This window comes from Neomonachus schauinslandi, chromosome 10 (assembly GCF_002201575.2).
Source record: "Neomonachus schauinslandi chromosome 10, ASM220157v2, whole genome shotgun sequence".
Classification (NCBI taxonomy): Eukaryota; Metazoa; Chordata; class Mammalia; order Carnivora; family Phocidae; genus Neomonachus; species Neomonachus schauinslandi.
The window spans coordinates 116,292,212-116,307,690 of NC_058412.1; the positions used below are offsets into that span (position 1 = coordinate 116,292,212).

General features: G+C 42.2%; 1 protein-coding gene across 1 annotated transcript in view; it reads right to left on the reverse strand.

Moving 5' to 3' along the window:
• MROH8 (maestro heat like repeat family member 8) overlaps window positions 1–15,479 on the reverse strand; it is a 58,284-nt gene that overhangs the window by 23,385 nt on the left and 19,420 nt on the right. The window contains exons 7-11 of the mRNA XM_044919040.1: window positions 13,513–13,608; window positions 11,765–11,869; window positions 6,421–6,556; window positions 4,190–4,305; window positions 2,663–2,815 (exon numbers count right to left, since the gene is read on the reverse strand). Of these exons, the coding sequence (XP_044774975.1) occupies window positions 2,663–2,815; window positions 4,190–4,305; window positions 6,421–6,556; window positions 11,765–11,869; window positions 13,513–13,608 (606 nt within the window). The remainder of the gene's footprint in view (window positions 1–2,662; window positions 2,816–4,189; window positions 4,306–6,420; window positions 6,557–11,764; window positions 11,870–13,512; window positions 13,609–15,479) is intronic.

Genomic DNA, 15,479 nt, shown 5'->3' on the forward strand with positions numbered 1-15,479 from the left:
AGGATACTGTAGCTATTTCTGAAAGGTCCTGGAGGTGTCAAGAATTTTTAGTATTTAAAAGAGTATTATCAAAAATACTTAAGGGGCAGCTGGGTGGGCAGTCGGTTGAGCGTCCCACTCTTGGTTTCGGCTGTGGTTGTGATCTTGTGGGTCCTGATCTCATGGGTTGTAAGAATGAACCCCACATCAGGTTCCGTGCTCAGCCAGAGTCTGCTAAAGATTCTCCCTTTGTCCTTCTTCCCCCACTCTCTCGCTCTCTCTCTCCCTCCTCAAATAAATAAATCTTTTAAAAAAAATATTTTATCTATTTATTTGAGAGAGAGAGAGCAAGAGAGTGCACAAGCAAGAGGGAGGGGGCAGAGGGAGAAGCCAATTCCCCATTGAGCAGGGAGACTGACATGGGACTCAATCCCAGGACTCTGGGATCATGACCTGAGCTAAGGCAGACGCTTAACCGCCTGAGCCACCCAGGTGCCCCAATAAATAAATCTTTTTAAAAAAACTACTTAAAATAGATCTGTATGTATGTATACATATATAAAATGATTTAGAAGAACTTACAAGGATATTAATAATGTGACTTTGAATGATGGGATATTTATTTTTTTGCTTGCATATTTTTTAATTTCTCCTTGATGACTATATATTGATTTTTATAATAACCCAAACTAGTAAAAGTGTTGCAAGGAAGTTGGAATTTTTTTCCACTCTGCTCTGAGAATGCCAGAGGAAACCATACTTGCCTTTCACCCAGAGATGTCTACCATACTCAGGAAACAGGAGCCATTGGGCTTTGGTCCATTTTTCTGCTTGACCTACTCTGCCCACTCCCAGACTCATGGCTTCAAGTCTCTGTGGAAATGTCAGCCTCTCAGAGAGGCAGTCCTCAACACCCTTATAATAAAATGGCCCTCCTTATGCCCAGTTGCCAGAAGCTGGTTTAAGCTGGCATGCGATGCAATTCTGGCCAATGAAATATGGGAAAAAATGTGTTAGTGGCTTTTGGGAAACAATTTTCTCCCTGATTACAGGGACAAAAGGAAGGCAACATCTCTCTTCTTGGCTGGATACAGCCTTATTTGCTCATAAAGTCTGAAACTGCTGTGATCACCTTATGACTGCATGAACGGGCAACATGGCAGATGGAAAAGCCCCTGCCTCTTTGATAACACTGCTGAGTTGCTGAACCAAGCCTAGAAAATACTTCCAGACTTCTTATTATAGAAGAAGATAAACCTTTATTTATTTTTAAAGATTTATTTATTTATTTGAGACAGAAAGAGAAAGAAAGAGGCGCATGCGCGGGGCTGGGGTAGGGGCAGAGGTGGAGGGGGAGAGAGTCTCAAGCAGACTTCCCGCTGAGTGCAGAGCCTGATGTGGGGCTCCATTTCATGACCCTGAGATCATGACCTGAGCTGAAACCAAGAGTCAGACGCTTAACCTACTGTGCCACCCAGGCGCCCCAAAGATAAACCCTTTAAACTTAAATTGTGTGTAAGCTTCTCAGAGTTGGTCTTTTTTACAGCTGAAAGTACACAACTGATACAATGGCCCATCTCACCATGTTCTCATCACATTATTCTTTTTGCATCTTTGCTATTTTAATAGGTTAAAAAGTGGGTTTTCATCATTTTAAAATTAATTTTCATTTTTATCAAAGTGCAACACGTATCAATTTTAAAAGTCCAGTGGTACTTCAAGGCTCTCTCCTGCCTATTCCCCAGGTATGCTTTCTAGGGACTACTATTTTTATCGCTTTTATCTCTTTCAGTATGTCCTTTCATATTTTTTTTAAAGATTTTATTTATTTATTTGACAGAGTGAGTGTGAGTACACAAGCAGGGGGGGGCAGGAGAGGAAGAAGCAGGCTCCTTGCTGAGCAGGCAGCGAGCAGGGAGCCCAGTGCTGGGCTTGATCCCAGGACCCCGAGATCATGACCTGAGCCGAAGGCAGACACTTAACCAAATGAGCACCCAGGTGCCCCTCCTCTCACATTTCTAAATGATATAATTATATTGTTATTTCTTGCTGTGTCAACTTCAGATACATTTAAATAAAATCTGTTGATTTTAGCTTACTAAGTTGGCCTCCTCCTAGGATTGATTATGGCTTGATTATTTATTTATTTTTAAAGATTTTATTTATTTATTTGACAGAGAGAGACACAGCGAGAGAGGGAACAAGCAGGGGGAGTGGGAGAGGGAGAAGCAGGCCTCCCGCTGAGCAGGGAGCCCGATGGGGGGGCTTGATCCCAGGACCCTGGGACCATGACCTGAGCCGAAGGCAGACGCTTAACGACTGAGCCACCCAGGTGCCCCATGGCTTGGTTTTTTAAAGTTTAACACCTTTAATTAGCTTGGACGAGGATCTAAATTTGAAGTTACCTTCTCATAAGTGCTAATTATATCTTCCCCCAAAACTATACCGCTCTGGAAAATATGGAGCACACCTTGGATTTTAAAAACTATCCATCCCTAGTTGCACACACAGTGGCTGTTTATTACATGCTTGTTGAATGGAAGTCGACTGACCCATGGACCCTGGACCCATTCAGTTGTTACTCTCTGCTAAACAGGAGCAGCCGAAGAGACCTCAGCAGCTGCAGGAGGGGAGAGGTTTTGCCAATATTTCAAACCCAGCAAATGGCTACTGAGCTTTTTACCTTCTCAAATCGGGACTCTGCATTTTTCACCAATGTTAGCAGCAATTCTCCTGCTGATTGCTGGGTGGAGGGATGTTTCAGATTTTCCAGGCTATCCAATATAGTCATTACAAACTGGCAAAGCTCATTTGAATTGAGAAAAACTTCGAAGACCTGAAAATAATTCAGAGAAGATGAATTTTCTTTCTTTCTTTTTTTTTAAAAAGATTTTATTTATTTGACACAGTGAGAGAGACAGCTAGAGAGGGAACACAAGCAGGGGGAGTGGGAGAGGGAGAAGCAGGCTCCTGGCTGAGCAGGGAGCCTGATGCAGGGCTCGATCCCAGGACCCTGGGATCATGACCTGAGCTGAAGGCAGACACTTAAATGACTGAGCCACCTAGGCGCCCTGAAGATGAATTCTCAAAAGACTTAGTATGATAGAACCCTGAATAAGGGATATTATCTTAATTTTGTTATGTTAATCAGAGAGGCATACAAATATGTACAAGGCTGTTATTTCTGTCTTGTTTACAAAAGTAAAGAACTAGAAGCAACCCAAATGCCAACTAGGGTCTGTGCATGGCTTTTTACAGTTCTGATTTTTAGAAAGAGGTTTCATTACTGAGATCCTCAGAAAGAGTCACACTTTTTTTAATAGGAACAGGACTAAAGGAAAGGCCTTAGTGCTCTATAGCTCAAAGGGTCCCAGCCATAGCTAAAATACCTTGGCTGGAGAAAATACATTAAAAGAATGTTTCATTCTGCTTCTCATGGTACTTGGCAGTGTATAAGGTCCTTCACATGATTATAACAGGTATAATTTACTGGGCACTTACTGTATGACAGGCACTAAGCAAAGCATTTTCATACAATATCTCGTTTAACCCTTACAACCCAATTTTTACAGATCCTCTGTATAGATAAGGAAACAGACGCACAGAGAATTTAAACTGCCTGACACCTTAGACCCTACTTGAGTAAAATTTGTAGGTTTTCTTTTTTCCCCCAGCCCCTAACAGAATGCTGGGTAGCTAGTAGATGCTTAAGTATTTGTTGAATAATGAATACATATATTAATTAAAAAGCGTATGGTTTGTCAGATCAACTACCAGCCTCTAAAAGCTCCTTTTTTTGTTTTGCTTGTTTGTTTGTTTGTTTGTTTTTAGCAGTTCCTTTTTGGACAAGAGTTTACACTTGCAAGAAGCTAGCTAAGGTTAGGAGAGCAATCAATGGGAGCAGAGCTTGTCTGAAGAGAGATTTAAACAGTGATACTGGGCCCACTGACAGATTGATCTAAACCATTACACTAATAGAACAAGATGTACAAGAGTCACAACCATGGTGCCTCGTCTCCAAACTATAGAATGTTTAGGGAGCAAATTCTCTGGGCAATCTTATGTTTAGTTTTATAAGAAATTGCAAGAACTTTTCCCAAAGCGGTTTTACCAATTTACATTCTCATGACAAAATGTATGAGACTTCCGGTGATTTCCCATCCTCTCCAGCATTTCAAGTTGTCTTTATAATTTTAGTCATTCTGATTACCTGGGCAATTTTGAAGGGACAACTGTAGAACCGTTTAATACTGTAGAGTTCTAGGAGTTCTCGACACTTTTTCATTGCTCTTCTCAAGCTTGGGTGATTTTTGTCATAACTGATATCTGAGAAGGAAACATGAAATATTACTTTCTGGCTTATTTCTTTTTTCTTGATTTTGCAAGTCTGGTCAATCCCAAGGTTGAAGTGAATCCTAAGATCTCATTCCTCTTATCTTTCTTACTTGGATAAAAATGCCTGGGGTATGGAGTGTGTGTTAATCTGAAGGCTGATTTTTTCCCCCTCTGTTGTCGGACAATATATTAAAAAGTCTGAAAGAAAAAGAAAAGCGCTTTTTGTAAGAACAGAACTTTTGAGTGATTTGGAAGTATAACCATGCCAAACCATTCTGCCACTGGTGAGGACTTTTGAGGGGTTTCGTTATGAAGCTTAGGTCCCCATAAAAAATCATACAGTTTTGCAGTGTCTGATAATTCTGATGTCAGAACTCTTTCTGTGTCTAGTTTTGCTGATTAATGAGTCTGTCAATACTCCCTCACAGTGCTTTGTTTTCATGTTGCGTGTGACTCATGTTTGTTGGAAATTTATTTATGGGAAGTCTTTGAGTGCTTGGTTGAGGATACTGTCTCTTCAACTGGAAAATAAACCTGGGGGAAGGGACTTCGTCTTTTTTTTTTTTTTTTTTGCTGCTTATGTGTTTTTATTTTGTTTCATATTGTGTTGTGTTGTTTGCTTTTTTTTTTTATTCTTATGTTAATCCCCATACATTACATCATTAGTTTTAGATGAAGTGTTCTGGGACTTCGTCTTTCTTGTTCACCAAGGTACCCCTAGGACAGTAAGTGCTTCATAAATATTTGTTGAATGAATCATCAGTTGTATTTCCTTGGCTATATGTCTTGGTAGACAGTCCTCATACTCAGAGCTGCCCAGAGATGCAATGGCCATTTTGGGAAGCACAGAGCTTCCTTGGGATGAAGAAGCCCAGGCAGGGCAACTACTTGGTGGGGGTAGATTAGACTGAGATGCAAACGCTGGCGGGACACTGGGCTAGATATCTTCTTCTTCTTTTTTTTTTTTAAAGATTTTATTTATTTATTTGAGAGAGAGAATGAGAGACAGAGAGCACGAGAGGGAAGGGGGCAGAGGGAGAAGCAGACCCCCTGCTGAGCAGGGAGCCCGATGCGGGACTCGATCCCGGGACTCCAGGATCATGACCTGAGCCGAAGGCAGTCGCTTAACCAACTGAGCCACCCAGGCGCCCTGGGATAGATATCTTCTAAAGTCTCTCTTGGGGCGGGGGGGGGAGCAATGGTTCATTCTTTGACCACAGTGGCCCTCTTTCTATTTTTCAAACTCCTCAAGTTCATACCTCCTTCTCCCACTGCTCAATATGCTCTTCTTACATCTTTACCTGGCTAATGTTTCTTATTTTTCAGGTTATCTTCAGAGAGGCCTTTTCTTTCTTTTTTTTTTTTTTTAAATTTTATTTATTTATTTGACACAGAGAGAGACAGCGAGAGAGGGAACACAAGCAGGGGGAGTGGGAGAGGGAGAAGCAGGCTTCCCGCCGAGCAGGGAGCCCGATGTGGGGCTCGATCCCAGGACCCTGAGATCATGACCTGAGCCGAAGGCAGACGCTTAACGACTGAGCCACCCAGGCGCCCCAAGAGAGGCCTTTTCTGAACCCCACAACTAGATGGGATTCTTCCTCATGGCCCCTGCAATTCCCCTTTAGCACTTATCTTGGTTTATAATAACAGAGTTATTTGCTGATTCTTTGATTGTTTGATTCCCCCACTAGACTACATGGTATGTAAGGATTGGACCACTTGTGTTCTGGTTACTCTTAGATCCTGAGTAAGCACTCAGAAAACATTTATGGGATAAATAAATAAATGAAGGCCCAAATGATGGCAAGAACTTCTTCCACTTCTGACCAAACTAATCACTCCAGTTTGTCCACAGGGCCACGTGTTTAGCTGCTCCAACTCCATGGCCATGCAGATGGCCAACACTGATGGGCGTGATCCAGTTCCTGATTTTGATCATTAAGTCAGTGTTGCTTCATCTCTGCCTGCGGACTATGTACCTTTCTTTTTATAAACCACCGTAAGAAGTCTTTCTAGAAGGTGGGGAATGAGGGCACAAAGAGGGCTGGTGCTTGCACTGCGCTAGAGGACTGACTCGGGGCCTCGCTGCCTTCAGCAGCACCTTACACTTCAGCCTTAGGGTGATATGCAGCAGGTAGTGCGTGCCCGCCGCGGCCTCCTCCGCTACCTCCTTCACTGGGTCCCCACACAGTAGCGCCAGCAGAGCCACTCGGTGCCCAAGCCTTTGGAATCGCAGTGGAAGCTAGTTAGGAAGAAAAAGAAAAAATGCCATTAGCATACAGGTGCATTTTATGCCTTAGATTTGAATTCTTGAGAAGTAATTCCATTTCTACCCCCTACTCAGGAAAGTGCAAGAGTCACATTCAGCCCTTGGATCTCTTTAGGGTAAACATTTAACAGGTGTAGATACACTGTGTCCATCAGATGGTATTAAATAGGACAAAGTCTAACCTAAATCAGCAATCTGAAAAATGAAAAAGATGTTCATTCTAAAAGGATTAAATTCTACTTTAAAAAAAAAACGCGAAACACTAATTTCTTGTTTAAATTGATGACCTTCTGGGGTGCCTGTGTGGCTCAGTCGTTAAGTGTCTGCCTTCGGCTCAGGTCATGATCCCAGGTCCTGGGATCGAGCCCCGCATCGGGTTCCCTGCTCCATGGGAAGCCTGCTTCTCCCTCTCCCACTGCTTGTGTTCCTGTTCTCACTGTCTCTCTGTCAAATAAATAAATAAATAAAATCTTAAAAAAAATAAAAATAAATTGATGACCTTCCCATATGTTCCAAATGGAACAAAAAAGCTAAAACCTGTTATTTCTATTAACATTGTTTTTTTTTTTTTTAAAGATTTTATTTATTTATTTGAGAGAGAGAGAATGAGAGAGAGCATGAGAGGGAAGAGGGTCAGAGGGAGAAGCAGACTCCTTGCTGAGCAGGGACCCTGATGTGGGACTCGATCCCGGGACTCCAGGATCATGACCTGAGCCGAAGGCAGTCGCTTAACCAACTGAGCCACCTAGGCGCCCAACACTGTTTTTAAATCAGGTTTTTCAAATGTTAGAAACAATGGTGCCCTTATCTGCTCAGACCTAAGAAAGAACATTTTAAAGTGGTGTTATATAGGAAACGATTATGTTTCGATTTTGTACTAGTTAAAAAGTGCTAAATTTAACTACATGAAATTATTGTTTACAGATTAGTGACAAGGGCTGATGATAGGATCCAGTTGGGCTGTGATTTCTAGATACCCTCAAACATAGAGTACTTCTATGCTCAAGTCCAGCCAGAAGCTATTTTGCTAACATGCCAGAGTAATCTGTATTTTTATGTGATTTCTACTTTTATAGACGTGTTTTAAAATAAAACACATTTTTATAAAAATGAAAAATAAATAGGGGCGCCTACGTGGCTCAGTCAGTTAAGTGTCTGCCTTCTACTCAGGTCATGATCCCAGTGTCCTGGGATCAAGCTCCACATAGGACACTGTGCATAGCAGGGAGCCTGCTTCTCCCTCTCCCTCTGCGCTGCTCCCCCTGCTTGTGCTCTGCCTCTCTGTCAAATAAGTAAATAAAATCTTTTAAAAAAATGAAGAAAAAAAAAAAGATGTTCTTTCTAGTACTGTTTTTAAAGGTCACATATTGGAAATCATTGCCCAATAGTAAAGAGAACTATGGTACAACCACTCTATGAATAAACCATTAGGAATCAAGTATCCTAGGAATTTATAAAAAGGTGGGAAAATGTGCTAGTCTGCTAAGTGAAAAAGCTGGATGCGAAGTTGAGGTGCACCATTTAATACAATTTAAAAAATTTGTTTAGGGGCGCCTGGGTGGCTCAGTCGTTAAGCGTCTGCCTTTGGCTCAGGTCATGATCCCAGGATCCTGGGATCGAGCCCCACGTCAGGCTCCCTGCTCAGTGGGAAGCCTGCTTCTCCCTCTCCCTCTCCCCCTGCTTGTGATCCTGCTCTCCCTGTGTCTCTCTCTGTCGGATAAATAAATAAAAATCTTTAAAAAAAATTTGTTTATTGATATTTTGCCTTATTATGGAAAAAATATAATTTAAAATAAATAATGAAAAAAGTAAATTAAAAAAGTAAAAAGTAAATCAACAAAGACAAGTTAGAAAATGAAAGTAGCAAAAATAAATGTTATGAATTTGGTTAGCATGCAGAATGCATAATCATTTGCTCAAGGTAGGCCACAGAGCTAGGCTCGGAACTTTCTCAGGGCTAATGTGGAGGTACACACTATGTCCCATATAATATGATTCACACTGCCCTTAAGATCAGCAGCAAATACCCATGCAGAGGAAGCACAACTGTTCCTGGGATTCACTGAAGCAAAGAGAAATTTCTTCTGCGGCTCTTTAGAAAAATGGACTGAGATATTTTGAAGAGCAGCCTGTTTCACCTCTTTACAGTCAACACAGCAACACCTGCACAAAGCTGTGCCATGTCTTCCATTCACTGACATAACCATTCATCCCATCAAGAGGACTGAGCGTCACTTATGAACTGGGAACGGTTATGAGAACAACACTTCTGGCCGCAGCACTGTGACTGACATGGGGGATACAAGCTGTGGACAAAAGACAACATCCCTGGTCATGGAGGTGATATTCTAGTTGCAGGAACACAAAATAGCAAAGAAATAAAACGTATTATATACTAAATGGTCAAAAACACTGTGGTGAGAAAAGAATGCACAGAAAAAAGACAGGAATTGCTGTTTTAGAATGACGAGGGAAGACCTCACTAATGTTGAAATGAGGGATGGAGACACGTAGAGATCTGGGAGACAAGCATTCCAGGCAGAGAAAGTAGCAAACAAGAGCAAAAGAAATAGGAGGTAGATGAGGTAGATGGTACGGCAACTTAGAGAATATTGTAAGGATTTTGGATTTTTTCTGTGTGAAATGGGAAGCCATTAGAGAGTTTTGAACAGAGAAGGGACGTGAGCTGACTCACATTTATTGAATCTCCTATGTGACATATTCTGTGCTAGGCACCAGGGATGTTACGGTGAACAAGACAAGCATAACCACCCATGGAATTTACAATCTCTAAGAGAAAAACAGACAATAAGTCAATAAAGAAACAATCAAACAAGATAACCTCATCCTAAGAAGCCCTAGGAAGGAGAGAGAGTGATGAGACAGAGCATAAGCATAGATCTATTTGTAAGCAAAGGCCTTTTTGAGGTGGAAGCATTTGAACCAAGCACTAAAGAATGAGGAGGAGTTAGCTATGTGAAGAGTTGGGGAAGGGCGCCTGGGTGGCTCAGTTGGTTGAGCGACTGCCTTTGGCTCGGGTCATGATCCTGGAGTCCCGGGATCGAGTCCCGCATCGGGCTCCCTGCTCAGCGGGGGGTCTGCTTCCCCCTCTGCCCTCTTCCCTCTCGTGCTCTCTCTCTCTCATTTTCTCTCTCTCTCAAATAAATAAATATAATCTTAAAAAAAAAAAAAAGAGTTGGGGAAGGTCATTCCAAGCAGAGGAAATAGTAAGTGCAAAGGCCATGAGGCAGGAAGAGCTTTATATGGTAAGGAATAGAAAGGAGGCCAGTGTCGCTGGAGTACATCAGGGAGTGCAAGGAGGAAGGCAGGAACTAGATCATACAAGATCTTGTATTCTAGGAACCGCTGGAAATCATTGGAGCAAAAGAGTGACATGGGTTTCAAGATGATAACTCTGGCCACATGTGGAGATCTAAAAGGAACTAAAGTGCACACTCATGCACAAACGTTCTCAGAAGGAATAAATAAAATTGTGAATACTGACTATCTCTGGATGATAAGAACAACTCAATTAAGTTGATTTAAGAAAAGCTATGGGCCTTCCAGAAAGCTCCAGAAGACTACATCACACAAAATTCTGCCTACTGCTTTCCAGATGTTCACACACTCCAATGGCACCTAGGTTTAGCACCCTTATATTATCAGTTCTCCCTAGGAAGAAAACTCTAAGGAAGATCTTCAGGGCCTAGAGAGAGATTGTGTATAAGAGGGAGTCATGTGAAACTCTTCTTTAGTCTGCAGCCAACATTAGAGGTGGAAGAATGTAGAAGGAAGAACAATGTGATGATGGAATAATAGGGTAGTCAGTGATGGCTAGAAGTTACTTGTTTTCATTGACTAAAGAGAGAAAAAAGGAAGTAGCATAGTTTGAGGGACTGAATTTACTTCAGTAAGGAGGTGGAAAGTTTAGATGTACTTCCAATGGGAGAAATGAGAAAGTTAGTGGGATGCCATCCTTTTTTTTAATTTTTATTTTTTATTTATTTATTTTTTAAAAGATTTTATTTATTTATTTGACAGAGAGAGAGACAGTGAGAGAGGGAACACAAGCAGGGGGAGAGGGAGAAGCAGACTCCCCGCTGAGCAGGAAGCCCGATGCGGGGCTCGATCCCAGGACCTGGGATCATGACCTGAGCCGAAGGCAGACGCTTAACTGACTGAGCCACCCAGGCGCCCTGATGCCATCCTTTTAATAAGCATGACTGTTAGAATATTCATATCAAGGACAAATTCCCTTAAGGAAAATTAGCATTAGGACCTAGAATTCCTACCCCACAAACTTTTCTTCCAATTCTGCCTTATTATGCAGACTGGAGAAATGATGGCTGGAAAACAGGAGAAGCTCTAGTGCCTGGAAGATCTACTAGGAAAGAGGAAAGAGATTCACAGATGAAGAAAGGAGTAGATAGAGGGAGGAGGACCTTGGTTTTGAGGAACTCCTTTCAGAACGTATGCGGGAACATTCAGAAGAACTGAAAAGTGAGAGAGTGAAAGAGACAAATGAGAGGATTTATTTATTTATTTATTTGTTTTTTAAAGATTTTATTTATTTATTTGACAGACAGAGACACAGCGAGAGAGGGACCATGAGCAGGGGGAGTGGGAGAGGGAGAAGCAGGCTTCCCGCGGAGCAGGGAGCCCGATGTGGGGCTCGATCCCAGGACCCCGGGATCATGACCTGAGCCGAAGGCAGATGCTTAATGACTGAGCCACCCAGGTGCCCCCAAATGAGAGGATTTAAAAGAGAAGCCACAGAACCTTTCTCTGTGAGATGCTGGGAGATATTTAAATTGATTTATTTACATTTGCTGCTGGACTTTATTACTTGAAATATAACACTGCAGAGAGTCTAAGTCACTGTGGACCCTCAGATATTTTCAGGTCACACTTATTCCTTCCTTCCTTCATTCAAAAATATTTACTGTATTGTTATGTTCCAGCTGTTGTGTTAAGCAACAGGGATGCAAGATTAATAAACATAGTACCTAGCCTCAAACTGCTCAAATTTTAGAGGGGCAGACATGTGAATAATGCTAAGTGCTATGGTATTACATGGGGCATCAACTGAATCATCAGTTCAGGGTCATACACTGGAGGGGAAATAGGCAGTAATAGAATGGCTTTGGATCCTTCTTCCTGTGTGACTGAAGGGCTGCTTACCTTCAGGCTGAGATGTCTGGATAAGCACTTTAGTACTTGAGCCATGCTGGCTGTGGCCCGTTCCCGCTCATGGTCTTTGGTTGATTGTAACCAGGGGTCCATTTGCTGTGAAAAATAAAGGAAGCCTAAATGGTTTACCAGGAAGATTTGGGATAAGACCTTCATTCTGCTTTGAACAAAACGTGGAGAGAGAAGGTTCACAGGTCACTACTATATCGAAAACGTCTTCCTAAATGATAAGCCAGTTTGGGTAGGAAATGAAAGTGGTGGGAAGGCAAATAAGGCAAAAGATTTGGGATCAGGTGGGCTGGCTTCCAAAGAGGCTTACTTTCTAGATTTATTTTCCCTTCATCCCACTTTCTTCAATTATTTATCCTATTCTCTTCCTTTGGAAGGAAAGAAAATCAATGTCATGCTATTAAAAAACACTGAGGATGGAGAAATTGCATCTGCCTGTAACAGTCAGGGAGGGATTCCTGGAGAAGATAACATTCACCAGTAGGAGCTTCATAAAAAAGGTGACATTTTATGGCCCCATGTGGCCAAAAAAAAAAAAAAGAGGTGGGATTTTCAGTAGAAGAAAAAACTTGAATTAAGCTGCCAACACAGGAAAGTACAAGGCACAACTGGATAAAGGGGAGAAACCCAATCTGGCTGGAGTGTTGATGTACAAATAGAAGAGGAATGAGAAATAATGTTAAGGTCAGTTGTGGCAAAGATAAATGTCCATCTACACTTAGGCACAGATGATTAATAATAGTTTAAAGGGTTATTCCTTTCTGGGATATCTGCATCTTAAAAAGGGGCAAGAGAGTAAGACGCTTGAACTGCAGTGAATGCGCTCCAATGAACAAATCCCTAATGATAGAATGGCATATGCTGGAATGGGTACAGGTGGGGACAGGCGGTTATTAATGACCTTGAATCCTGCCTGGTAGGCACCTGCCTATTTACTCACTCATGAGGTGCCTCTGTTCTCTGGCCACTGATTGAAACCATTCTATGGTAGTAAGCAATAGCAATTTAAGGAATAATAATAGTAACCATTAAACCACTAACTGAAGGCCATTTATTCAATATTCACCATAATTATTACCTCAATTTAAAAGTGAAGAAATAAGACTCTGAGAGATTACATTCTTTGCTGAATTTATAACCCATGAATGGCACAGAGTCAGAATTTGAAGCCAAGTCTGATGCAAAATTGATAGCTGATACTCTCAACTACTTTGCTATTTTTTTTTTTTTTAAGATTTTATTTATTTATTTGACAGAGAGAGACACAGCGAGAGAGGGAACACAAGCAGGGGGAGTGGCAGAGGGAGAAGCAGGCTTCCCGCAGAGCAGGGAGCCCGATGTGGGGCTCGATCCCAGGACCCTGGGATCATGACCCGAGCTGAAGGCAGTCGCTTAACCAACTGAGCCACCCAGGCGCCCCTGCTATTCTTTTTTTAAAGATATATTTATTTATTTTAGAGAGAGAGAGAAGTGTGTGCAAGTGGGGGGAGGGGCAGAGGGAGAGGGAGAGAATCTCAAGCAGACTCCCTGCTGAGCATGGAGCCTGACCAGGGGCTTGATCTCACAACCCCGAGATCATGACCTGAGCTGAAATCAAGAGTCAGACACTTAACCAACTCTGCCACCCAGGCGCCCCTCTGCTGTCTCTTAAAACTTAATCCTTCCACATTTTCTTCTTCCACTTTCACCAGTTAATAGAAATAGTTTCTCCTCTCTGATATCCTATTTACCTTAAAAATGGTGTCAAGATTTTCCAAATGTGGATCTTCTACTACCAAACTCTGGAGCATCTCAGAGAATGCTTGAAACGTCTGCCTGTAGAGACACTGAAAAGGCTCAGGATCAGTGATGCCCCCACCCCCACCATGAAGTTCCCCAACACTGTACACTTTTTTTTTGCTTCTACACAGAAGTTTATTTTTTCTTCTTTCCAAGTTTTTATTTAAATTCCTGTTAGTTAGGGGCGCCTGGGTGGCTCAGTCGGTTAAGCGTCTGCCTTCGGCTCAGGTCATGATCTCAGGGTCCTGGGATCAAGCCCCACATCGGGCTCCCTGCTCAGCGGGGAGCCTGCTTCTCCCTCTCCCTCTGCTGCTCCCCCTGCTTGTGCTCTCTCTCTCTCTCTTTCTGTCAAATAAATAAGTAAAATCATTAAAACAATTAAAAACAAACAAAAAATACGGTGTTTAAAAAATAAATTCCTGTTAGTTAAGAGTGTAATACTACTTTAAGGTGTAGAATTTAGTGATTCATCACTTACGTACAACACCTGGGGCTCTATAGTTAAGCGTCTGTTTCTTGGTTTTCCTCTCTCTCCCCACCATGTTCATTTGTTTTGTTTCTTAAATTCCACATAAGAGTGAAATCATATGGTATTTCTTTCTCTGCCTGGCTTATTTCACTTAGCATAATACTCTCTAGCTCGATCCACGTCTTTGCAAATGGCAAGATGTCATCCTTTTTATGGCTGAGTAATATTCCATTGTGTATATATATGCACCCCATCTTCTTTTTTTTTTATTTAAGATTTTGTTTATTTATTTGACAGAGAGTACAAGCAGGGGGAGCAGTCAGAGGGAGAGGGAGAAGCAGACTTCCCGCCGAGCAGGGAGCCCGATGCGGGGCTCGATCCCAGGACCCCGGGATCATGACCTGAGCCGAAGGCAGACGCTTAACGACTGAGCCACCCCGGCGCCCCACACCACATCTTCTTTATCCATTCATCAGTCAACGAATGTGTGGGCTCTTCCCATAATTTGGCCACTGATGATAGTGAGGCTGTAAACATCAGGGTGCATGTATCCCTTTGATTTAGTATTTTTGTTTCCTTTGGGTAAATACCTAGTATTGTGATTCCTGGATCATAGGGTAGCTCTGTTTTTAACCTTTTGAGGAACCTCCATACTGTTTTCCAGAGTGGCTGCACCAGCTTGCATTTCCACCAAGTACAATATACACTTTTCAGGCTCTTATCTTGAGACTTTACTCAAAGGCACGGAACCAGTGTGAAAGTACTGGTAGGCGGTTTGTGAGCTGAGGTGAAACAATATATTCGTTTTCTTTTTTTTTTCTTTCAGGTTTTATTTTTAAGTAATCTCTACACCCACCGTGGGACTCAAGCTTACAACCCACAGATCAAGAGTCACATGTGCCACCCACTGAGCCAGCCAGGTGCCCCACAATACATTCATTTTAAATGGACATCTCAGCATTACTGGGAACACAGTTAACTGATTCTAACTACATTTGGGAAATTAGTTAGGATCATCAAGATAGCTTTAAAATTTGACTTGTGACTCTTTCTGACATCTTGAAACAGAAGGGAATAAAGTCCCCTTTGGAAACTGCTTTACCAACCAGCTTACTAGCTGCAGGAGAAAATCAAGGCCTTTGCATTTCCTCTTCTCTCTGCTTGAAAGCTTCTCCTCCAGAGATATCCAGCTCCTCTTTGCAACTGTCACCTCATCAGGAAGACTTTCCCTGACCACCCTATGTAAAAAAAGCCCCTGTGCCTCCCAACCACAGTACTCTTTTTCCTCCTCTTTCCCTGTTCAATATTTTTTTTTTAAGATTTTATTTATTCATTTGAGAGAGAATGAGATAGAGAGAGCATGAGAGGGGGGAGGGTCAGAGGGAGAAGCAGACCCCCTGCTGAGCAGGGAGCCCGATGCGGGACTCGATCCCGGGACTCCAGGATCAT